This window comes from Neoarius graeffei, chromosome 4 (genome assembly GCF_027579695.1).
Source record: "Neoarius graeffei isolate fNeoGra1 chromosome 4, fNeoGra1.pri, whole genome shotgun sequence".
NCBI lineage: Eukaryota > Metazoa > Chordata > Actinopteri > Siluriformes > Ariidae > Neoarius > Neoarius graeffei.
Genome location: NC_083572.1, coordinates 97,008,967 through 97,034,887, shown reverse-complemented (window position 1 = coordinate 97,034,887; position 25,921 = coordinate 97,008,967). Strand labels below are relative to the sequence as shown.

The following is a 25,921-nucleotide window of genomic DNA, read 5'->3' as shown; positions in this document are numbered from 1 at the left end:
TGTAGCAATTTCTCAGATGGGTTTTTTTTCTGTTTTCACAGCTTAAGGATGGCTTGTTTCACCTGCATGGAGAGCTCCTTTGACCGCATGTTTTCTTCACAGCAAAATCTTCCAAATCCCAGGCCTTATATCTGCTTAATTGAGAATGATATAACGAAGGAATTGCCCACACCTGCCCATGAAATAGCCTTTGAGTCAATTTTCCAATTACTCTGGGTCCCTTTAAAAACAGGGTGGCACATGTTAAGGAGCTGAAACTCCTAAACCCTTCATCCAATTTTAATGGGGATACGCTCAAATGAAAGCTGAAAGTCTGGACTTTATGTCCATGTCCATTATATAACTATAACTTGAATATGTTTCAGTAAACAGGTAAAAAAAAAACAAAATTTTATGGACCTTATATATATATTCTGATTCATAACAGAATGGAATATGGAATGCTTATAGAGTATTTGGAATATGATTGCAATGAATAGAATGAGACCAGAATTAAATTCCGAGCATATAAAAAAAAATCACATGCTTGAAATATTGAGATTTTTCTATTCCAGTGACAAAATATTTTTGCAGTTTGTTGTAAATATCTACCACTTATTAAAATATCAGGAGATGTTTTATATTTTGGTTAGAGGAATGGCATGCAACCTTTGACCTGGATTTTCAAGTGGTTACAATGTCAAATGCCTGTTGACATTTATTGGTAAACTACAAAACTAGAAATTAATACAAACAACAATGAATGATTAACAGAGTGTGATCTATGAAAATACTTAGAAAGTGGGTAAAAAGTGGAACAAAAATTTTTTCTGACACAGGTTAAACATTATCAGTTCATTTGCTTACAAACATGAGAATTACTTCCTCATTTACGCAAGCACCGACATCAATATATTTATATAAAATATATTTTGTACTAAATATAAGTCTACGTAAAACACATTTAAAATAAAAACTATGTTACCGATTTTTAATTTTTTAAATTTTTTATTTTTATTTTTTTTTTTATAAATGATCATCTGGGTGTAGATAATTTTGGAACGGTGTTGATAACTGTGGACGAAGGTGTCAATACTTATGGAACAGTGTCATGTGAACTGATACGCTAAGTAATCAGGAATCAACTCTTTTTTTTTTCCCCCCAGTGGAGGTTTGAGTAACTATTCATGCACAATTTATATATTGAAAATCTTTTCTACTTTTGCATGACCAAAAGATCTTTAAGGTGTTGACAATTGTAGCCGCTGCTCTACTTTATATATATATATATATATATATATATATATATATATATATATATATATATATATATATATATATATATATATATTTAACTCGCATGTAACTTTGTAACTGTTTTGTTTAGTATATAATGTAAAGATTTCACACCAAGGAAATGTATGAAAATCATTTGACGGTCCATTTCCTCAAATTGTTTCTTATTTTCTTTCAGGAAACCATGGATGTGGGACAATATATAATTATTTGTATTTGTGCTGTAAATGCTGTTTGGGAATACTCCTGGCATTGCCAGTGCAATGAAAATGAGACTTCATGCATGGGCTATCACTGTAAAGACTTTCCATCCCCTCTTCCATCAACAACAAAGGTTTTGCACATTTCATATACTAGCATATCCTCATTGAAACCTGCTGATTTTGATGCAATTTCTGAGACTCTGACAACAATTACAATCCATAATTCGAGTATAAATGAGGTGAAGCCTCACACATTCAACAAGACACACAAACTCACCACTTTAGTGTGTTCAGGAACTGAGCTGGTTTCTCTCCCTGAGGACTTGTTTCAGAACCTACACTCACTCAACAACCTGGTCCTGAGGAACAACAGTCTAAATAAACTTCCTTCATCCCTGTTAACACCTCTTCAGTCTCTGAAACACTTAGACCTAAGCAGAAACAACTTGAGTTCTATTCCAGAGGATGCATTTCAGGATCTAATTCAGTTGGAGATCCTTTTGCTGCAAGAAAATGGCATCAAGGAATTGCAGAACGGAACTTTCCATGGACTTCGCAAGCTTAAAGTCTTGTCCCTTGAAAATAACCACCTCGAGGTGATCCCAGGCAATGCATTTGACGACCTGGTTAATCTGGAGGCTTTGCATCTGCAAGACAATGTTATCACAAATTTACCAGCAGACCTTTTTGCAAGTCAGCAGAAGCTTCAGAAACTCTTCCTCTCTAATAATCGGTTGTCTTTCCTTCCTGAAGGAATCTTCTTGAAACTCCCTCATCTATAGCAGATCTCACTTTTTGACAATCGATTCCAGAGTCTAGCTAATAACACATTTGGGCCCATGTTACTGCAGAATCTGTGGTTGTATAACAACATGTTAACCTGGCTTGAGAAAAATGTATTGAGCAATTTAACTCGCATCCTGGTGCTGACCAAAAACCAGATCTCACATATCTCTCCTGGTGCATTCAATGGATTGAATGAGCTGAATGAAATTTCTTTGCACACTAACTGCTTGACGAGTCTTGATGAAAGAGTGTTCAGAGGCCTTCCAAAGTTGGTCAAAATATCATTGGAAAACAACAAAATTCAGTCCATTCCAGAGAAGCTGCTCGATGGCATTCATGAATTACGCCAGCTAGAGCTTCAAAACAACTCTCTATCCTGTTTACCAAAGAAATTTCTAGACTCATTAGCCAACACTGACAGTGTGGTGTTAACTGAAAATCCATGGAAGTGTGACAAGGACATTGATCCACTTCTAGACTGGTTAAAGAAATATCCAGATAAAGTAAAAAATATCAGATCCCTTGTGTGCTTTAGTGCTTCATATTTGATAAACACCAGTATAATAAACTTTTTAAGTCATCCCTTTAACAGATCCACTTTTACACAAGTAGATAACTCAACAGGAACCTTAGAGAGAGGACTGCTTGTCTTTGGTTCATGGGAAATGAATACGATCATCATTGCAGTAGTTTGCACTGTTGCCATTGTCAGTATTTTCATCTTTGTTGTCTGCTGGAGGAGGAACAAAAAGGGCAGTCATAAAACCCCTGTGATATAAAGTAGAGTTTCTGAAACAAATTTATATGGAAACCATTGGGATATGATCAAATAAGATCTTGTATTCAACATAAAATAAGTGCTTGTTTTAAATTACTGGTTGCTTTTCACAAATTGTACCCGAATAAGCTTAGCTCATTTTGAGTAAGATGATAATTTCACAAAAGTTCCTGACAGTTTATTAACAAAACAAACATTCATGTACATTTCATTGTTCCACATTTATAAGCAGTAAAGTGAAATGGAGGGAACCCTCAAAGAAGTGGTAATAAAAATTTTCAGATTTTATGACACATACACCACATTACATTTACTCGGATAAAAAAAATTAATTAATTAATCCAAAAGAAGTTTCCAAACATTACTTTTCCAACCTGCAAAAATGGCTGGCGAGCAGGGATTACCTGCAAGAACACAAACATGCCAATTTCTTTATAAAACTGTGCAGTGTACCTGAGACCACTGATACAAAATATTGGTCATCATTGAATTTGTTTCGTTTCATGGTTAACCTTATGAAGTTTATCAAGGTTTTTTATTTGTTTGTTTGTTTGTTTCATTTTTTGTTTTTTTTTTGTAATATAGGACAATTAATTGCATTATGATTTAAGAAGGCATCTTTACTTTACAGTATAGTATATGTGCCATGTGTGTGTAATATATAATTTTATACACAGTACTGTGCAAAACTCTTAGGCTTTCTATTTTATGAATTCTGTATTATTGAGTCAGTACAAAAAAAAAAAAAAATCAGTTCCAAATGCTCCTTTTCCAGCACAAACTTAAATGTTACAGAAAAAAAAAATTGTATCTGAGCAGCATATTCCATAAGAGAACACTTTGTAGATTAAAAAAGAAAACATAATGAAGGCTACTAGGATTTGCTGCAAAATTAAGAACCGAGTGTGACAGTCAAATTGTCCAGAAAAACTGTGACTGGTTCTGCAAGATGCTCAGTAAAACCTACAGCTCATTTCCTTATAAAACTGCACTCACTGTAACTGAGACTACTTTTTATTTTTTAAAGCAAAGGTCAAGTCAAGTCTATTTATATAGCGCTTTTAACAAACATTGTCGCAAAGCAACTTTACAGAATTTGAACGACTTAAAATATGAGCAAAGGGTCGTCTCACACCAAATATTGACTTTGTTTAATTTATTATGGCTTCCTGCTGTTTATATATATATATATATATATAACATTTTCATTTCAAAATGTTGAAACGAAAGGTTTTATATATATATATATATATATATATATATATATATATATATATTAGTCTGGCTAACGCGACTTCAAAGCTCTGCGAGCATTTGGTCTGGCAAAGATATTAAGCCCAACCGTTTCCCAAAGGCGTGGTTGACCCGCCTCCCTGAAATGCCTCAGTTTGCTACTGGTCAAAGCCAGAAAAGGCTGTGACGAAGCTTAAACCAATCACATCACTCTTTTCTCTGACGTATGTGACGCGACGGAAACTGCTTGAGTAACAGGAAGAAGATAAATACCTCCAGGGCTGCTCTTTGCTCCGTTTTCAATGAGAACTTCCCGTTGAATGCTTTCAATACAGCATCTACCGCTGTGTCAAAGGCTTGCCGCTGCTCCATGTTCGTAATGTTTCTAGTGAATGAAGCACTTCCGGCATAGATTCTGTAAACAATCTATGGCTTCCGGTCGCAGTTCTACTACATCACTGCCTTGAACACGCCTCTACCCAGGGCCGTTGGAGATGCTCAAAGTTGATTGGCTCCCGATTTTTCGGGAGCTTGGAAGAGCTGGAGATAGCTTGCCTTGCCAGACTAAGCTCACAACAGGCCCTCGTGTTGCGTCACACTTAGGATGGGTGGGCCCAGGCTATATATATATATATAGTCCCATATATAGTACAGTGGTAATGCTCACTGACTACGACGCAGGAGATCGGGGTTCGAATCCCGGTCGGGGCAAAAACATCATCCAGTAAGGGTCCTTAGGCAAAACCCCTCATGATATATCAGCCTACCTCAGGAATGAGTGAAGACATAACTGATAGAGTCATACTGGCTCAGACGTCGCCCGGGTCAACAAGGTCTGCGTCAGTTGCTAGGGAACCAGGGCAAACTGATGAGAAATGGGCGACTGGAACAAGACATCGATGGACGAGGAATGCTACTATACAAGCAATCCCAGAGAGAGGGGATACATGCAGCGAATGTGGGACCATTGGATACTTCGAAACCCACAATCAAGGCTAACAAAGAAACAGCCCAGTGTTCCAACATCCGTAATCGAAATCTACTATCACAACTAGAGATTAATGAAATACAACAACGATGCTACGGCAAGGAAGTGGGGAGATGTCATCATCCCCACAACCAGAGATTGGGTACCAAGCCCCAACAGCTAACAGCCTCAACACAAGAGCTGCTGACCTGAGAAGGAAGATCGTGACCCAACTGGAAACCTGGAGCCCCCGACGAATACAGAAGCTGAGTTGCCAAGTACCTTCAGAAGATCTACTAGTAGATGTGAATGCTGCTCTGAAGACAATCTCCACAAGAACCATCACTGAAACCAACAAGCTGATACACAGTACAGCAACAGTAATCATGGAGTTGCTTGGACACAAGGTGGGCTCGGTATCCACCATGGAAGAGACGATTAGAGGCCAAGATAAAGGCAGCACGGAGAGAAGTTAGCCAGCTAGCTGAACTACAGAAAGGGAACATGGTGAATAAAGGGGCACCCAGGAAGTACAACTCACTCTCCATACCAGAGGCACTCGAAACTGCCAAACAGCGACTAACAGCTCTGGCCACCCGGTTGAAGAGATACACCAAGGAGGGAGAGGCCAGGAGAATAAACAAGCTGCTCTCCACTGAACCAGCCAAGGTGTACTCTCAGTGGCAGGGGAACAACAACTGGTCAGACCCACCAAGAGCTGAGGTGGAAAAATACTGGAAAGACATATGGGAAAGAAAGGCATCACACAACACCGATGCCCAATGGTTAGTGGACCTAAGAGCTGACCACAGCAACCTCCCAGAGCAAGAACCAGTAACCATCTCAATGGCAGATGTCCAAGAAAGAGTGTCAAAGATGAAGAGCTGGACAGCACCAGGCCCCGATATGATCCATACGTACTGGCTGAAGAAGCTAACTGCACTCCATGAATGCCTAGCAGCACAGATGAACCAGCTGCTGAGGGATGGAACCCACCCAGAATGGCTAACCCAAGGCAGGACAGTCCTAATCATGAAGGACCCCCAGAAGGGACCCATCCCATCCAACTACCGGCCAATTACCTGTCTCTGCACAACATGGAAGGCCCTGTCAGGCATCATTGCGGCAAAAATGAGTAAGCATGTGGCTCAATACATGAGCGAGGCACAGAAAGGAATTGGCAGTAACACCAGAGGAGCCAAGCACCAGCTACTGGTTGATAGAACAGTTGCCCGAGACTGTAAGAAGAGACAGACCAACCTGTGCACTGCCTGGATTGACTACAAGAAAGCCTACGACTCAATGCCACACACATGGATACTGGAATGTCTGGAACTATATAAGATCAACAGGAACCTAAGGACCTTCATCCAGAACTCAATGGAAATGTGGAAGACAACCCTAGAGGCCAACTCAAAACCCATTGCCCAAGTCAACATCAAGTGCGGCATATACCAAGGAGATGCGCTATCACCACTGCTGTTCTGCATAGGCCTGAACCCCCTCAGTCGGATCATCACGAAGAGCGGCTACGGGTACCGATTCCATAGTGGGGCAACAATCAGCCACCTGCTCTACATGGATGACATCAAGCTGTATGCCAGGAACGAGCGAGAAATAGACTCACTGATCCACACCACCCGGATCTACAGCGATGACATAGGGATGTCATTCGGATTGGACAAGTGTGGCCGGATGGTCTCAAAGAGAGGCAAGATGATCCGGACTGAGGGGATTGACCTACCAGAGGGCAACATAGGTGATATCCAAGACAGCTACATGTACCTTGGCATCCCACAGGCTAATGGAAACCATGAAGAGGCCACAAGGAAGTCAACCACAGCCAAATACCTCCAGAGAGTAAGGCAGGTCCTGAAAAGTCAGCTGAATGGTAAGAACAAGGTCCGAGCCATCAACATGTACGCACTACCAGTCATCAGATACCCCACTGGTATCATAAACTGGCCAAAGGAGGAGATAGAAGCCACAGATATCAAGACTAGAAAGCTCCTCACCATGCATGGAGGGTTCCACCCCAAGTCCAGCACCCTGAGACTATACACTAAGCGGAAAGAGGGAGGCCGAGGGCTAGTGAGCATCAAGACCACGGTCCAGGATGAAACATCAAAAATCCGAGAATACATCAGAAAGATGGCCCCAAAGGATGAACTGCTAAGTGAATGTCTCAGGCAGCAGAACCCTGATGAGAGTGCAGAGGAGGAGGAGGAGGAACAGACAACCTGGAGAGACAAACCCCTACATGGCATGTACCACCGTCAGATAGAGGAAGTGGCTGATATCAAGAAATCCTACCAGTGGCTGGATAATGCAGGACTGACAGACAGCACAGAGGCACTAATCATGGCAGCACAAGAACAGGCCATAAGCACAAGAGCCATAGAGGCCAGGATCTACCAGAGTAGAGCAGACCCAAGATGCAGACTGTGCAAAGAAGCCCCTGAAACAGTCCAGCACATAGTAGCAGGGTGTAAGATGCTAGCTGGATCAGCGTACATGGAGAGGCACAACCAAGTGGCTGGGATAGTATACAGGAACATCTGCAACCAGTATGGAATAGAAGTACCCAAGTTCCAATGGGCCATACCACAGAAGGTGGCTGAGAACAACAGGGCCAAGGTTCTGTGGGACTTCAGCTTCCAGACTGACAAACAGATCCTGGCTAACCAACCGGACATAGTGGTGGTGGACAAAGAGCAGAAGAGGGTGGTGGTGATAGATGTGGCGATCCCAGCTGACGCCAACATCAGGAAGAAGGAACATAGAAACTTGAGAAGTATCAAGGGTTGAAAGAGCAGCTGGAACGGATGTGGAAGGTCAAGGGTTGCGTGGTCCCCGTGGTAGTGGGGGCACTTGGGGCAGTAACCCCCAAACTGGGAGAGTGGCTCCAGCAAATCCCAGGAACAACATCTGAAGCCTCAGTCCAGAAGAGCGCAGTCCTAGGAACATCGAAGATACTGCGCAGAACCCTCAAACTCCCAGGCCTCTGGTAGAGGACCCGAGCTTGAGGATGACATGGATACCACCCCCCCACCCCCCGCCGGGGGTGAGAAGGTGATTTTTTTTTTTATATATATATATGTATGTTGAAACCTTTCGTTTCCTTATTTTAAGCCTTTTTTTTACAGCATTTCTTTACATGTGCCTAAGACTTTTGCACAGTACAGCATGCATGAATGTATGTGCTTTTATTATATCTAGATAAATTCAGTTATTTTACCTTCTTATTTGTACAGTATATACTTAAATACATGCAAATTGTGTTGAATTATGTGGAGTTATATTTAACACTGGATGTGTGTTGTTTGAATGAGTATGTGAAATGGATTAAACTAAAATGATGATGGCACAAATCCTTCTCAATACTCATGCTTTCATTTGTATTTATGCATTTGATATTGATGTTGTTGAAAGGTATTAAAACATTGATTGATATGTTGATGACACAGTTGATAGGCTGCTTCATGACAGTCTGTGCTGAACTCTGTGCAGGCCAGTCAAGTTCATCCACACCAGACTCTGTCATCCATGTCTTTATGGACCTTGCCTTGTGCACTGGTGCACAGTCATGTTGGAAGAGGAAGGGGCCAGCTCCAAACTGTAAAAACAGTCTGCATGCCTAGGTGCTTGATTTTATACACCTGTGGCCATGGAAGTGATTGGAACACCTGATTCCGATAATTTGGATGGGTGAGCAAATACTTTTGGCAATATAGTGTAATATATATATAAGTGCTCAGCGTAAATGAGTACACCCCCTTTGAAAAGTAACATTTTAAATAATATCTCAATGAACACAAACAATTTCCAAAATGTTGACAAGACAAAGTTTAATATAACATCTGTTTAACTTATAATGTGAAAGTAAGGTTAATTATATAACTTAGATTACACATTTTTTCAGTTTTACTCAAATTAATGTGGTGCAAAAATGAGTACACCCCACAACAAAAACTACTACATCTAGTAATTTGTATGGCCTCCATAATTTTCACTGACAGCACCAAGTCTTCTAGGCATGGAATGAACAAGTTGGCGACATTTTGCAACATCAATCTTTTTCCATTCTTCAACAATGACCTCTTTTAGTGACTTTTCAAAAGGGGTGTATATGTCAGACAGTGATCATGATAATAAATAAAAAATAGCTGTGAAAAATTAAACTCTCATATTACAAAGGTTTTTGTATAGATGATGAGCAATATGACTCAATTATGTAGATCTGGTGCACTGCCTGGGTCTTAAAGTCCTCCCCTTCCTATAGGGACTCTGACACAGCTGAAAGTCTCTGAGTATAGTGGTGCTTGAAAGTTTGTGAACCCTTTAGAATTTTCTATATTTCTGCATAAATATGACCTAAAACATGATCAGATTTTCACACAAGTTCTAAAAGTAGATAAAGAGAACCCAGTTAAGTAAATGAGACAAAAATATTAAACTTGGTTATTTATTTATTGAGAAAAATGATCCAATATTACATAACTGTGAGTGGCAAAAGTATGTGAACCTCTAGGATTGGCAGTTCATTTGAAGGTAAAATTAGAGTCAGATGTTTTCATTCAATGGGATGACAATCAGGTGTGAGTGGACACCCTGTTTTATTTAAAGAACAGGGATCTATCAAAGTCTGATCTTCACAACACATGTTTGTGGAAGTGCATCATGGCACAAACAAAGGAGATTTCTGAGGTCCTCAGAAAAAGCATTGTTGATGCTCATCAGGCTGGAAAAGGTTACAAAACCATCTCTAAAGAGTTTGGACTCCACCAATCCATAGTCAGACAGATTGTATACAAATGGAGTAAATGCAAGACCATTGTTAACCTCCCCAGGAGTGGTCGACCAACAAAGATCACTCCAAAAGCAAGGCGTGTAATAGTTGGCGAGGTCACAAAGGACCCCAGGGTAACGTCTAAGCGACTGAAGGCCTCTCTCACATTGGCTAATGTTAATGTTCATGAGTCCACCATCAGGAGAACACTGAACAACAATAGTGTGCATGGAGAAAGCCACTGCTCTCCAAAAAGAACATTGCTGCTCATCTGCAGTTTGCGAAAGATCATGTGGACAAGCCAGAAGGCTATTGGAAAAAATGTTTTGTGGATGGATGAGACTAAAATAGAACTTTTTGGTTTAAATGAGAAGCATTATGTTTGGAGAAAGGAAAACACTGCATTCCAGCATAAGAACCTTATCCCATCTGTGAAATATGGTGGTGGTAGTATCATGGTTTGGGCCTGTTTTGCTGCATCTGGGCCAGGACAGCTTGCCATCATTGATGGAACAATGAATTCTGAATTATACCAGTGAATTCTAAAGGAAAATGTCAGGACATCTGTCCATGAGCTGAATCTCAAGAGAAGGTGGGTCATGCAGCAAGACAACGACCCTAAGCACACAAGTCATTCTACCAAAGAATGGTTAAAGAAAAATAAAGTTAATGTACAATTCAAAGTGAAATTGGACTGACAAGTGGACAAGTGGACAAAATGGACAAGTCAAAGTCCTGACCTTAATCCAATGGAAATGTTGTGGAAGGACCTGAAGCGAGCAGTTCATGTTAGGAAACCCACCAGCATCCCAGAGTTGAAGCTATTCTGTACGGAGCAATGGGCTAAAATTCCTCCAAGCCGGTGTGCAGGACTGATCAACAGTTACCGGAAACGTTTAGTTGCAGTTATTGCTGCACAAGGGGGTCACACCAGATACTGAAAGCAAAGGTTCACATACTTTTGCCACTCACAGATATGTAATATTGGATCATTTTCCTCAATAAATAAATGACCAAGTATCATATTTTCATCTCGTTTGTTTAACTGGGTTCTCTTTATCTACTTTTAGGACTTGTGTGAAAATCTGATGATGTTTTAGGTCATAATTATGCAGAAATATAGAAAATTCTAAAAGGTTCGCAAACTTTCAAGCATCACTGTACCCAAGCATCTTCACAACAGACTCATCACCTGGGTGTACACATCTCCCACCACTGGACATCTGGGCAGTCAACGCACATGCACCAAATGTTAAGGAACAAGTACTGGTGGGAGAACAAGTTCACAGAAATCAACCAGTTCATCACTTCATGTTCCGAATGTGCTCAAGAGAAGGTTCCAAGAACCGCCCCCCCCGCCAGCAAATTATGCCCTCTACCAATTCCTCAAAGACCCTGGTCACACCTAGCAATTCCTCAAAGACCCTGGTCACACCTAGCAATTCACTTCATCACAGATCTCCCTCCCTCTCAAGGCAACACCACTATAATGGTAACCATCGACAGATTTTCAAAGGCATTGAAACTCATCCTGTTGTCAGGCATCCCCACAGCCTCTCAGACTGCAGAGCTTTTATTTCAACAAGTCTTCAGGTACTATGGCATCCCCAAGGATAGAGTCAGTGACTGGGGATCTCAATTCATTTCACATTTTTGGACAAGCTTCATGGAGAGGTTGGGAGTATCTGTAAGTCTCACGTCTAGCTATCACCCCCAGTCAAATGGCCAAGTAGAGAGAGCAAATCAGGAGATCAGTTGTTTCTTGAGGATCTACTGCATGCATAACCAGGGGGACTGGGCGCACCTCCTTCCTTGGGCCGAGTATGCATGGAACTCACTTAAACACTCAGCTACCCAGTTAACACCATTTCAATGCTGGACATCTCCCTGGCCTGAGTCAGATGGTGGGGGTATGTGGCAACAAAGGTGTGGTCAAGTGTCAGCTGTGAACAGCGAGGTTTTTCCAATAGCCTTTTGGCTTGTCTACGTGATCTTTAGCAAACTGCAGACGAGCAGCAATGTTATTTTTGGAGAGCAGTGGCTTTCTCCTTACAACCCTGAATGCGATGCGAAGTATTATGCCATGTTCAGTGCGCATAACTTAGCCTTGTTTCCCATGTTTGTGGTTTTCCTGGTTTCTCGACTCCTGTTCCCATTTCTAGTTCTCGTTCTCATTTTACCTCCAACATCCTGTTTGTGCCTCGATCGGCCCTTTGCCTGTTTCCTCATTTATGACCTTGCCTGCCAAATTGGACTGTTTGCTTTGTGTGTGTATCAAGTACAGATCGCACTGTATTATTATAAACACTTCTGCACATACATTCACCTCTCTCGCGCATCTGACAGAATACTTCACCCAAAACGGATAGAGCAGATACTTATCAATTTGCTATCCCATGCTGCTTCCGGGTTTCCTTGTTCCTGTCGCTAGCCATATATTTCTGCCGACGTAACGATGCTCACCCTCCTATGCCATACGATGAAGAATATCATCCGTGTGGATTCTGCATCCAGTGTGGGGTTCTCTATGATGACTTCCTAGAGTCCAAGCCACCTGAACCCATCTGGGTGAGCTTCATCCTGACGATCACTGTTGGACGAGCACACAGATGGGTGGAATATCTGATTTGGGTGGAACACCCATGCCTTGGTAACTCTCAGACTTTCTTTGCCATGCTCAAGTTTATATATGAATCCTTAGTAAAGGAGGAAAATTTTGGGGGAGGGTCAATCAGGCCAGTGGTTGATGCAGCGGAGGAGGCCGTTGCTCTCGAGCGCCTCCTAAAGACAACCACTCCTGAGGCTGACTCAGCTGAGGAGACCTTTGCCCCAGAGCTCCCCCAGTGGCTGATATAGAGACAGCAGAGGAGGCTACCTCTTTTGAGCTGGTTCCTCAGCCAGAGCCAGCAGCTCTTCCTGTTCCCATGCCTGCAGCTGTTCCTGTTCCTGCAACTGTTCCTGTTCCCGCAGCTGTTCCCATTCCCTTGCCTGCAGCTGTTCCTGTCCCCATGCCTGTAGCTGTTCCCGTGCCAGCAGCTGTTCCTGTTCCCATGCCAGCGCCTGCTCCCGATCCAGAGGTGGAGCCAGACTCAGAGCCAGTGCCTTCTCCTGAGCCAGAGTTGGAGCCATCACCTGCTCCCGAGCCAGAGGTGGAGCCAGCGTCTGTTCCTGAGCCAGAGGTGGAGCCAGCGTCTGCTCCCGAGCCAGAGGTGGAGCCAGTGTCTGCTCCCATGCTAGGGCCTGCTCCAGCATCAGAGTCTGCTCCAGAACCAGTACCGGAGCCAGCATCAGAGTTCAAAAGAGAGTCAAGTCCACAGTCTGAGCCAAGTCTACAGTCTGAGCCAAGTCCACAGTTTGAGCCCTCTATGAAGCCTGAGCCCAGAGTTCAGAGCTTGAGCCCGAGTCCTCATCGTCTTCAGAGCTCGAGCCCAAGTCCAGTCCTGAAACCGAGTCATCTACAGAACCCAAGCCCGAGTCCTTGTTGTCTTCAGAGTTCACACCCAAATCCAGTCCAGAGTCCATGTCATCTTCAGAGCCCAAGTCCAGTCCAGAATCCATGTCAAGTCCCGAGGTCAAGCCTACTCCTAGCCTAGAGCCGAAGTCATGTCCAGAGCCTGAGCCCGAACCCCCACCGGGGCCAAGTATTATGGATTTTTGGTCCCGGAGGGAGCTCTTTGGGAGGTGGTTCGCAAAGAGGTGGTTCGCAAGTTAGTGGCTTGAGTGTCACATGTCAAGGTCAGAAATTTGTGTCCATGCAACATGGTCCAATTATCTGTGTGCGTAAAACTTTTTCAAACATGCACAAATTATTTCTACAGCTGCAAATTTTTTACACATCCTTTTGGCATTACTTTGATCCCACAGAAAACCAACAAATTTGACTGAACTCTACCAATTCTGCAAAGAAGAGTGATCAAATATCCAAGCACAATTCTGCCAGAAGCATGTTGATGGATGACAAAAGCATCTGGTCAAGGTAAATCTTGCGAAGAGACATTTAACCAAATATTAAGTGTGTTGTATGTGAAGTTTTGACTGGATAATTTTGACTCTGTGTTGATTTCAGAAAACACAAAATAAAATAAAATCCATGCATCTCTTTTTTTAATTAAAGCTGTACAGTATTTTGTACAATCAAAAAAAGAACAGATCAAGAAATTAAGAAACATCAAGAAAGATCAAAATTGCCATGACATTCCTGCCCATGATGAGTGTCTGTAAACTTCTGACCTCAAGTCCATGTAGTATACTCACCTAGTTGTGTTTTAAAGGTAAACCATAGAGAAATCCAGTACTTTGGATATCCTTAAGTGTTAAGTAATTCTACAAAATATTGACATTTTTAGGGCTTAGTATATGCTGTGATTTGTATGGGCACACTCTAATCTAGTATAAAGCAAATACATTAATAATGTTATTTAGTCTATTAGTATTATGACAGGGCGGCACAGTGGTGTAGTGGTTAGCGCTGTCGCCTCACAGCAAGAAGGTCCTGGGTTCGAGCCCTGGGCCCGGCGAGGGCCTTTCTGTGTGGAGTTTGCATGTTCTCCCCGTGTCCACGTGGGTTTCCTCTGGGTGCTCCGGTTTCCCCCACAGTCCAAAGACATGCAGGTTAGGTTAACTGGTGACTCTAAATTGACTGTAGGTGTGAGTGTGAATGGTTGTCTGTGTCTATGTGTCAGCCCTGTGATGACCTGGCGACTTGTCCAGGGTGTACCCCGCCTTTCGCCCGTAGTCAGCTGGGATAGGCTCCAGCTTGCCTGCGACCCTGTAGAAGGATAAAGCGACTAGAGATAATGAGAATGAGATGAGATGAGTATTATGACAATGCCAGGACAGGATGGAAAGTCAATTGAATGTACATGGTATGGCCAAATGTATGTGGACACCTGATGAATATACCCATGTATACTTCTTAAACATCCCATACCAAAGTTGTTCTCTTCTTTGCTGTTATAATAACCTCCCCTCTTCTGGGAAGGTTTGCAGCTAGATTTTGGGGTGTGGCTGTGGGAATTTCTGCCCATTCATCCACAATAGCATTAGTCAAGTTTGGCTCTGATGTTGGGTGAGGAAGCCTGGGGTGCAGTCACTGTTCCAGTTAATCCTAAAGTTGTTCAGTGGGGTTGAGATCAGGGTTCTGTGCAGGCCACTTGAGTTCTTCCACTCTAACCTTGGCAAACCATGTCTTCATGGAGCTCAATCTGTGCCCAGTGGCATCGTTATGCTGGAACAGATTTGGGCCTCATAATTCAAGTGAAAGGAAATCTTACACCATATAAATACATTCTAGACAAATGTTTGCTTTCAACTTTCAACACTTTGGGGAAGGTCCACATAGGGATGTGATGGTCAGGGGTCCACATCATTTTGGCTATATAGTGTAGCACACATTTAACTATTTTTACATAGTTACAAAAAAAATCAATGAAATCTAAAGAAAGGATAAATAACCATAACACAATTTCTGTTCTAATATTGATGAAAGCCCATCATAATGAATTGGGGGGGGGGGGTGTCAGTATATAGTTTGCCAACTATTTATAAACTCTTCCTAGTGGAGGCTGTCCACCAAGCATTGGTGACTGCATGAGAATGCATTGGTCAGAGAAGCAAATGAGCGTTTGGCAGAAAACACAACATTGCTTATCATTAAGAGAACCCCATCCCCACAGTGAAGCATGGTGGTGGTAGCATCATGTGGAGAATTGTGCCATGTAGCCAAACCCTGATTGATAATTTTACAAAACTTTGCAGTTTGATCAAATGTGTTTTTTTAGTCTTTTTTTTCCTTGCAAACTATATTGGACCCCCCCCCCCCCAAAAAAAAAAAAACCGAATTAAATTAATTTCATTTTGAGGTTTGTAAGACTACAAATGTGTTCAAGCTAGTAAATACTTATGCAAACACAGTCTCAAAGAGCCACAGTCTCGGTTTCTTGGAGTGGTCTTTGTGTAATAGTTTTAGTGTTGACAATTTTACAAAACATTGCAGTTAGATCAAACTTTTTTGCTCTTTATTTTTTCTTGAAAACTATACTGACACCCATCTCCCCCCACCCCCAGCAATAAAATGAATTTAATTTTGAGGTTTGTAAGACTACAAATGTGGAAAAGTTCATGTGAGTGAATACTTATTCAAACACAGTCTTACAGAGCCACAGTCTCAGTTTCTTGGCATGGTTGTTGTGTCATAGATTTAGTATAGGAGAAGCGTGTGAGGTTGACATTACAAGAAAACTTTTCTTTTTCTTGGAGCAAACAATACAGTGAGTATGTAAATTTGGCGAGTACAACTGTACAGCAAATCTCAAATACTAACAATGCTGTGTAGGAAATGAACAAGGCCTTGCATGATGAGGCTCCTGCTGGTGAGGAGGAAAACATTCCAGGAGATGGATACTGATGGTTGGAGAAACTAGTACACATAAAAGTCCTGTGTGTGATGTAGGCAGGTTCTATTTTTCGGATTGTGAGGGTAGTAAAGAATGCAGTTGTTGTTGTGGCCTCTGGACTCAGAACTTTTGTAACAGAGGTTGTTAAAGCTGCAGATGTAGTGATTTGTTCTGTGATCGAAGTAGTTGGTGGTGAGGTTGTTGCTAGAGTGGTGGATACTGCAGTTGAAGTTGTGGTTGTTATAAGGATTTCTGTGGTTGTCATGAGAGTTGTTGTAGAAGAACTGGTTGATGGTGTAGTTGTAGGCTGAGTGGTTTCTAATATGGTGGTCGGGGAAGGAGTAGTGAATGTTGTCATAAGAGCGGTTGTAGAAGAAGAAGTGGTTGATGGTATAGTTGTAGGTTGAGTGGTTTCTAACGTGGTGGTTGGGGAAGGAGTAGTGAATGTTGTCATAAGAGCAGTTGTAGAAGAAATGGTTGATGGCGTAGTTGTAGGTTGAGTGGTTTCTAATGTGGTGGTTGGGGAAAGAGTAGTGAATGTTGTCATAAGAGCAGTTGTAGAAGAAGTGGTTGATGGTGTAGTTGTAGGTTGAGTGGTTTCTAATGTGGTGGTTGGGGAAAGAGTAGTGAATGTTGTCATAAGAGCAGTTGTAGAAGAAGTGGTTGATGGTGTAGTTGTAGGTTGAGTGGTTTCTAATGTGGTGGTCAGGTCAGGAGTAGTGAATGTTGTCATAAGAGCAGTTGTAGAAGAAGTGGTTGATGGCGTAGTTGTAGGTTGAGTGGTTTCTAATGTGGTGGTTGGGGAAGGAGTAGTGAATGTTGTCATAAGAGCAGCTGTAGAAGAAGTGGTTGATGGTGTAGTTGTAGGTTGAGTGGTTTCTAATGTGGTGGTCGGGGAAGGAGTGGTTGGTGTTGTTTGAGTGGTGATGTGTGTTGGAGTCAGTGAAGCTGTTGTTGCTGTACTTGAAGTCACGACAGAAGTGGTAATTCTTATTAGGGCAATTGTGGTTGTTGACAAAATTGTTGAAATAGTTGCAATGGTTGGAGTTGTGGGACATATCAGTTGTTCTTCTTTTAAAGATGTGATTGATTGGCCTTTCAAATCCTCTGGGTACTGACAAAGCTCCGGAGAAGAAGACTTTATCTTATCCTCATTTTCTTTCATCCACTTATACATGGGGAGCAGGTTGCAGTCACAGTGCCATGTGTTGTTGTTCAAAAATACTTTCCTAAGTTTTGGCAGAGAATCAAAGACATCTTGTGGAATCATTCTCAACTTATTGTTATCTAGTTTGAGGGTAGAAAGAGATTTTAGGTTTGTGAAGTCTTCAGGCTTAAGTGACACAATGAGATTATTCCGTAGATTCAGTTCAGAAAGTTTCTCAAGTCCAGAAAAAGAATCTCCCGAAAGAGTTGAAAACTGATTTGAGGACAGGTCTAATTTAAAAAGTTGCTTCAGTGACTGAAAAATCTCAGCAGGTAAAGATGTAATATTGTTGTTGTTCAGAAACAAGTAACGTATTGTAGGCACGTCTCTGAAAAGTAGAGGTGGGAGAGCAGTGAGCTGATTATGATTCAGTGTTAACTTTTTGAGTGCAGAGAAACCCACAAATAGCTCAGGTGGAAGTTCAGTCAAGAGATTATTGTTTAATAATAGCGTTGTCAATATATTTTTACGTGGAAACAAATTTGGTTGTATGCATGTGATTCTGTTGGTGTGTATGGCTATTTCCTTCAGATTTGGTAGATTATCAAAAATTCCATCAGGTATTGATGTCAGCTGGTTCCCATCCAACCTAAAGGTTTTCAGCTGATTGAGCTTTGAAAAAAGAGATGATGAGATGGAAGTAAGATTGTTTTTTCCAAGATTAAGTTCTGTGAGTTTCTCCAAGGGATCGAATGTTCCCTCTTCAATTGTTGAAATTCTGTTTTCTTGCAATCGGAGTATTTCAAGATTCTTGTTGTCATGAAACAGTCCATTTTCTAGGCTCTGAATTTTGTTTGATGTCAGAATCAACTTCCAAAGTTTGGTCAGATTCTTAAAAACACCAACAGGTAGAGATGTCACTTGGGTATCTGAAATTTCAATGGTATCGAGATGTTCTAAACCTTCAAATGCACCTTCTTCTACTGAAGCTGTAGGTGTCTCAGAAAACGCGATTTTCTCTAGTTGAGGGTTTTTGGAAAATGCTCCTTTTGGTATGACATGAATCTGACTGCCCATAAAATAGACGCTTGTGGCTCCAGCTTTCAGTGTTTCTGGAATTGCTGTCACATCTTTGGGATAAAGATCTGAAGTCTTATTCTCCTGAGTGGCAGAACAGCAGATGAAGTGGAGTAGAATGCAGAAATATATGAATATTGTCATGCTTATACCTGCAAATAATTAATAGGCACTGAGTGAATGTCAAAATATATAATCTGTGTTTATCAAAACAAGATGCATTTCTTTGTTTCATTAACTGCAAGACAAAGTGAGGAAATGATATAGTATATGTGATAACAGGAACTACCTTATTTCATAGTCATTCCATGTCATTATGGATTCATAAATTAGCACATGGTCATTAATAATATAAGAAAAATGATACACATCAGGACATGCTGTTATGTGAAAGAAATAAAATTCACATCACTGTATTGTGTTCTTTTTTCTATTTTTTGTTAAAAAACACGCACCATGATGTTTCTTTTCTTACATCATGTTGTCATTGTTTGTACATGCAAATAAGACTTAAATATTTGACTGCCTGTACTATGTGTTCTTGTAATATAAAATAAACTTAATGATCAGGTCCAAGTGGATACAGACTAAAATACCTAACTGTCAATGGTTCACAATATTAACATCCTAAAATGTTGGTGTGATAGTTATCAACATAGCAATATACTGTAAATATCATGTGTCTATCAATAAGATATAAAAAATATTTACCTTATAATATGCAGCTCCAAAACATTGACTCATGTCAGCACGTGCTGCTGTGTAATGTACTTATCTTCTTTCCCCAACATACATGAACACCCTGAGAAGTGTGGGCAGGTCATTTTCTGTTTTCAGAGATAAGACCTGTAAATAAAGAAACTGTACTTTCATCGAGTAGGATATTAGACCTCCTCTTTTTTTTCTTAAATATATTTTCAATCATGTTTATAGATTGACTGTCATCAACATATCAGCGTTTTAATACCTTTCAACAACATGTCATAATTTAATTCAATTCACTCATGCGCGCACACACACACACACACACACACACACACACACACACACCTACTTAAAGGACCATTGCACTATTTAAGAACTTTTTTTATTGAAAGTTTTAACTTGTATTGCACATTGAAAATGCCACCTTTTATATTTTGTTTTATTTATTTATTTAATTATTTTTGTTTTATTATGTTATTTGTTTCTGTACACTATTTTGAGCCAAGCTCCTACAATTGTGTTGTACGACACTGTGCAATGATAATAAAAGTCTATTCTATTATAAGCGTTTTAATAGATTCCACAGGAACCAACTTTGAAATGGTGATGTAGCTCTGGCTGAGATAACAGTCTATAGATGATCCAATAAGAATGAAAAGAATATACATGTAAGAATAAAAATGGATGAGTTGATAATCTGATATTAGCAACCATAAACTGGTGCCATCTAGTTTTATAATTAACTGATAGGTTGTGGACAATCTATGGATTATTTATTTATTTATTTATTTATTTTTTAATATTAGAATATCTAAATTCAACAAGACAAAGTTACCCAGCATTCTGTTACCAAATAAAAAGGCTGCATTTTAAAATCTATATTTTATCAAGGATTTGAACTCTTTCCAATATCAAATACAGAAATAAAAATTAAAGCATGCATATTGATAAGGATTAATACCATTATCATGTTAGTTTAATCCATTTCACAGAGTCATTGTCAGAGTGCAGGCATTTACGGATGCAAAGGTAGGGGAGAGCAGGTGCAAAGCAAACTGGTAAACAAATCCAAATCTTGAGATGAGAATCAAAGTCAGGTTCGTGCCAAGGGTCGGTGTAACAGTTCCTGATGTGGGTGGAGCACAGAAGCACGGCAGGCAAGAGTTGATGTTTACACAAACACTTTATTGAGCTTTTCAGCTTCCTTCCTTCCTTCCTTCCTTCCTTCCTTTCACTCACTCACTCACTCACTCACTCACTCACACATGCGTTGTGGTCAGGGAGAGAGGGCCTTTTCTCTGCTCTCTCTCTCTCCTTTTATGCTCCATCCCTGTAACAAACACACACACCCACACATTAATTGACAGCAGGTGGAATGACTTAGCCACTTACCTTCCCCGACCCTGCCCTCCATTCACAGACTGCTGCTTGGCCATGCCCCCGCTGCCGCATACCCCCACCGCCCGACTCAGGCTGGGGAGCCGTCCGGCCTGAAGCTGACTCCCCCCGATGGGACAGGAAGTCTGCCACCACCATCTGTGCCCCCGGCCTGTGGATCACCTCAAACTTAAATGGCTGGAGGGCGAGATACCAATGGGTGATCCACGCATTGGCATCCTTCATGCGGTGGAGCCACTGGAGGGGCGTGTGGTCCGAACAGAGAGTGAAAGGGCACCCCAGCAGGTAGTATTGGAGGGTGAGGACTGCCCACTTGATGGCAAGACACTCCTTCTCAATTGTGCTGTACTTGCTTTCACACATTGACAGTTTCCAGCTGATGTACAGCACGGGGCGCTCCTCGCCCTCCACCTCCTGGGACAAAACAGCCCCCAGCCCTCTGTCCAAAGCATCAGTCTGCAAAATAAAGGGGAGAGAGAAATCAGGGGATTGTAAAAGTGGCCCCCCACACAATGCAGCTTTTACCTCAGAGAAGGCCTGTTGGCACTGCTCCACCCACTGGACCGGGTCTGGAGCCCCCTTTTTAGTGAGATCGGTTAGTGGGCTGGTGACGTCCAAATAATTAGGTAGAAACCTACAATAATAGCCAGCCAGCCCCAAGAACCGTCTCACCTCCTTTTCCCTATGGCTCTTTGGGATTAACAACTAGGTTATTCATTCATTAGTTTGAGTGTCCTGCATCACTCAGTACAATCTATCTTTAATAACAGCAAAATACGGGAAGGCCGGTGCCGCGCTTGGCTGAAGAGTTTGACCATCAATTACTCTCAGTTGGTCAAACGCATGCTGCAGAGTCTCGTCTCACGACTGCTCTAATGGGAAATCCCCAAGGGGATCCCCAAGAGAGGGAGGAGGAGCGGGCTGCTCCTCACCCTGACGTGGTGTTGACATAGATGGCTCTGTGACAGCTTCTCCAGTCAATGCCACACCGGGATCATCCCGTGATCTATTAGTGCAGGACCCACTACGTGTTAAATATTCCATCAGTTTTTTTAAACCCTGGCCAATCAGTACCCAAAATCAATGAGTGGGTGAGACGAGGACTAACCACCGCCTTTACTTGATGCATTTGGCCCCGGAATAGAATACAGACAGACACTAAGGGATAATTGTGAATGTCCCCATGCACACACAACACTTTCACTGCTTGTGATCTCCCCAATGCCTCACCTTGCACCAGGTGTTGGTGAATTGAGGTCTGATTACAACCGGAATCCACCAAAGCGTGATATGTATCCCCTTGAATACTTACCAGTATGCAATACGTTCCGGCCCAATCGGGGGTGGTTTCTGGCACATTGGGGATCCGGATTACAGTTCCCACCTCCCTTGTAGAGCTCTGACTCTGAAGGTGCTCCGATTCCCTGCCATGCCAGCACACCGGTCCAGGCTTTCCCTCTGCACTGGTGTTATGGTTGTCACTCACCTGAGGGGGAGACAACACAGACACGGAAGAGGGAGATGGGAGGACACCACGAGTGCTACGGGCCGGCTGGGGAGGAGCCAGCCACCGCCTCCATGGCAGGGGAACGGGGTGAGGAGGGGGATGAGAGACGGGGTGGGAAAAGAGAGAGAAGAGAAGCGAGGGGAGATGCCTCGTCTGCCTGCCGTCGGAGCCACCTCCAGATGGTCCTCTGCCAGCTCAATGGCTCATTCCAGCAATGCCGGGCAATGGCACTGGACCCATTCTGCCGTTCCTTCCAGAAGCCAAGAGATAAACTGTTCCAGTGCCACCAGATCACTGATCTCATCTGTGTCACGTTCTTCCACCCTCAGCCACTGCCGGCAGGCATCCCAGAGTTGCTGGCCAAATGCAAACAGCCGGTTGACCTCCTCCAATGCCAGTGTCCGGAAGTGCTAGCGATGTTGCTCCAGGGAGCGGCCGAGCCGCTGCAGGATGGCTTTCCTCAGGTCAGCATACAGCAGTCGGCTGTCAGTAGGGAGCTGCTGCACTGCGAGCTGTGCCTCGCGTCATGAGCGGGAGGAGGCGTGCCATGTGCTGCTCCAGCAGCCACCCCCATGCCTCAGCTGCTTGCTCGAAGAGAGTGAGGAATGCTTCCGGATCGTCCTGCGGTCCCATCTTTGGCAGCGGTGGTCGACGCGCCTGCTGACGTGAGCAGGTGCCAGAATGCCTGGCGATCTTCCTGCTGGGCCAGCATCAAGGCTTCAAAGCATTGCTCCTGTTCCTTTTGGAGGGTGATCAGTGCTTGATGCTGGTTCTGCTGGGCAGTAGCGAGGGCAAGGATGAGCTTTTCGAATGGGGAGGACTCCATGGGGTGGTTCCCGTCTATGCTCCCGGGTTTCAGCACCACTGTAACAGTTCCTGATGTGGGTGGAGCACAGAAGCACGGCAGGCAAGAGTAGACGTTTACACAGACACTTTATTGAGCTTTTCAGTTTTCTTTCTTTCTTTCTTTCTTTCTTTCTTTCTTTCTTTCTTTCTTTCTTTCTTTCTTTCTTTCACTCACTCATGCATTGTGGTCAGGGAGAGAGCCTTTTCTCTGCTCTCTCTCTCCTTTTATGCTCCATCTCTGTAACAAACACACACACCCACACATTAATTGACAGCAGGTGAATTGACTTAGCCATTTGCCTTCCCCAACCCTGCCCTCCATTCACAGACTGCTGCTTGGCCACGCCCCCGCTGCCACAGTCAGTTGATGAGCAAACAGGATGTCAGAGACAAACCACAGTCTCAGAGTCGAGTGAGTAATGTCACAGGGTCAGAATAACAAATCAGGCCAAAACAACAAATGGCTCTGTATGATCAAGTATGCAGAAACAGAATGATACTTTGCAAGGTGCATGAGTGTTTGGCAAGCTGATATAGGGAGCTAGATGTGGAACAGGTGTGCTCCAGTCAATACTCGGGTGAGGGAGGGCACTGTGATGCTTGAGAGCTGTCGTCCATGGCGGCCATGTTTGAGGGCAGCCATGAACTCACACAGTCACTGTCACAAATTAAAACACTACAGCTTTTATATATACTTTTATAAATGTGTTTTTTTTTAAATAAACTGTCAGGAACTTTTGTGAAATTATCATTTTACTCAAAATGACCTGAGCTTATTAAGGTACAATTTGTGAAAAGCAACAAGTAATTTAAAACAGTAATTTTGGGCGGCACGGTGGTGTAGTGGTTAGCACGGTCGCCTCACAGCAAGAAGGTTTTGGGTTCGATCCCAACGGCTGGCGAGGGCCTTTCTATGTGGAGTTTGTATGTTCTCCCTGTGTCTGCGTGGGTTTCCTCCGGGTGTTCCGGTTTCCCCCACAATCCAAAGACATGCAGTTAGGTTGACATGGGGTGGCCTTGGGCTGAGGTGCCCTTGAGTAAGGTACCTGACCCCTGACTGCTCCCCGGGCACTCTGGTGTGGCTCCCCACTGCTCTGAGTGTGTGTGTGTGTGTGTGTGTGTGTGTTCACTGCTTCAGATGGTTTAAATGCAGAGGATGAATTTCACTGTGCTTGAAGTGTGCATGTGACAAATAAAGGTTTCTTCTTTTTCTTCTTCTAAAACAAGGACTTAGTTTATGTTGAATACAAGATCTTTTTTTGATAGCATCCCAGTGGTTTCCATATACATTTGTTTTCAAAACTCTGCTTTATGTCACAGGGTTTTTTTTGACTGCCCTTTTTGTTCCTCCTCCAACAGACAACAAAGATGAAAATACTGAAAATGACTATAGTGTAGACTACTGCAATGATGATCATATTCATTTCCAATGAACCAAAGACAAGCAGTCCTCTCTCTAAGATTCCTACTGAGTTACCTACTTGTGCAAAAGTGGATCTGTGAAAGGGATGACTTAAAAGGTTTATTATACTGGTGTTTTTCAAATGTAAAGGACTAAAGCACACAAAGGATCTGATATCTTTTACGTTTTCTGGATACTTCTTTCATCAGTCTTGAAGTGGAACAATGTCATCATCACGCTTCCATGGATTTTCAGTTAACACCACACTGTCAGTGTTGGCTAATGAGTCTAGAAATCACTTTTTTAAATAGGATAGAGAGTTGTTTTGAAGCTCCAGCTGGCGTAATTCATGAATACCATCAAGCAGCTTCTATGGAATAGATTGACTGTTTTCCAATGATATTTTGACCAACTTTGGAAGGCCTCTGAATACTCTTTCATCAAGGCTCGTCAAGCAGTTAGTGTGCAAAAATATTTTTTGCAGCTCATTTAATCCATTGAACACAACAGGAGAGATATGGGAGATCTGGTTTCAGCTCAGCACCAGGAGTCGCATATGAGTTAAATTGTTCATGAAAGCATTGCAAGTTCAAAAGGCCATTAAACAAGTAAAAATTACGGGAAATATTAGATGAGATATAATTAGTATCTTTTCATTGCCAGTATCGTTGCATGCCAAAGTTTCAGCAATCCTGGTAAAATTACATGTTGTATTGGTTTTTGAAGTGAAAATAATTAAACACAATGCCTGCAGAAAACTATTTCAAAAATAATATTCACAAATGTTTGTGTACATTTAATTTATATTTGATGAACTTAAAATATAGATGTGGGGGTGTGGGCATGCTCAAGCATCTGTTTATAAATGGACAACATGGCCAAGGTAGGTGAGTGGCAAAAGTGACCACATCTGAATTTATGTAATGCTGCTGCTGCTGTGTGTGTGTGTGTGTGTGTGTGTGTGTGTGTGCGTAGACTGATTTGATAATAAAGACAAGCTGAAAAGTATTTGTGAAAATAAAAGTCTGAGCAGAGTACCCCGCATGTCTCTATCCTTCAGTGTTCCAGTCTATCTTCTGAAGCAATAGAACAGAAATAAATAGTACAGTAATTGTTAGACATGAAAAAGTTTGGGCACCCTTCCAGTTGTAAAGCCTCAGAACTTAATTAACTTGTTAAGCTTTAATTGACTCATTAGTGCTCATTAAGCAGATCAAGAAGTAATTTACAAAGCAGAGGAAGGCTATAAAAAGATATAAAACCTCTTCCAGCTTATTATTTTCACTGTCTGAAGTGTCTTTAAGAAATGGAAGCTAAAGGGATCCTCCAGTTGATTGATTATCAAACTTATTTTATGTAAAATTAGTCATAGATTTCAAAAATCAAACTTTCATTTTCGGAGACCAAATAGTT

General features: G+C 42.1%; 1 protein-coding gene and 1 pseudogene across 1 annotated transcript; one reads left to right on the top strand and one right to left on the bottom strand.

Moving 5' to 3' along the window:
• Positions 1-1,459: 1,459 nt before the first annotated feature.
• LOC132884515 (leucine-rich repeat-containing protein 15-like) lies at positions 1,460-3,133 on the top strand (annotated as a pseudogene).
• Positions 3,134-14,118: 10,985 nt separating this feature from the next.
• Positions 14,119-20,100, bottom strand: LOC132885389 (leucine-rich repeat-containing protein 15-like). Its single transcript, XM_060920036.1, has 2 exons — positions 19,362-20,100; positions 14,119-18,802 (listed from the first exon to the last, which is right to left on the bottom strand). The coding sequence occupies exon 2, from the start codon at positions 18,792-18,794 to the stop codon at positions 16,182-16,184; it is 2,613 nt and encodes an 870-aa protein (XP_060776019.1). The 5' UTR covers positions 18,795-18,802; positions 19,362-20,100; the 3' UTR covers positions 14,119-16,181.
• Between the last annotated feature and the right edge of the window lie 5,821 nt (positions 20,101-25,921).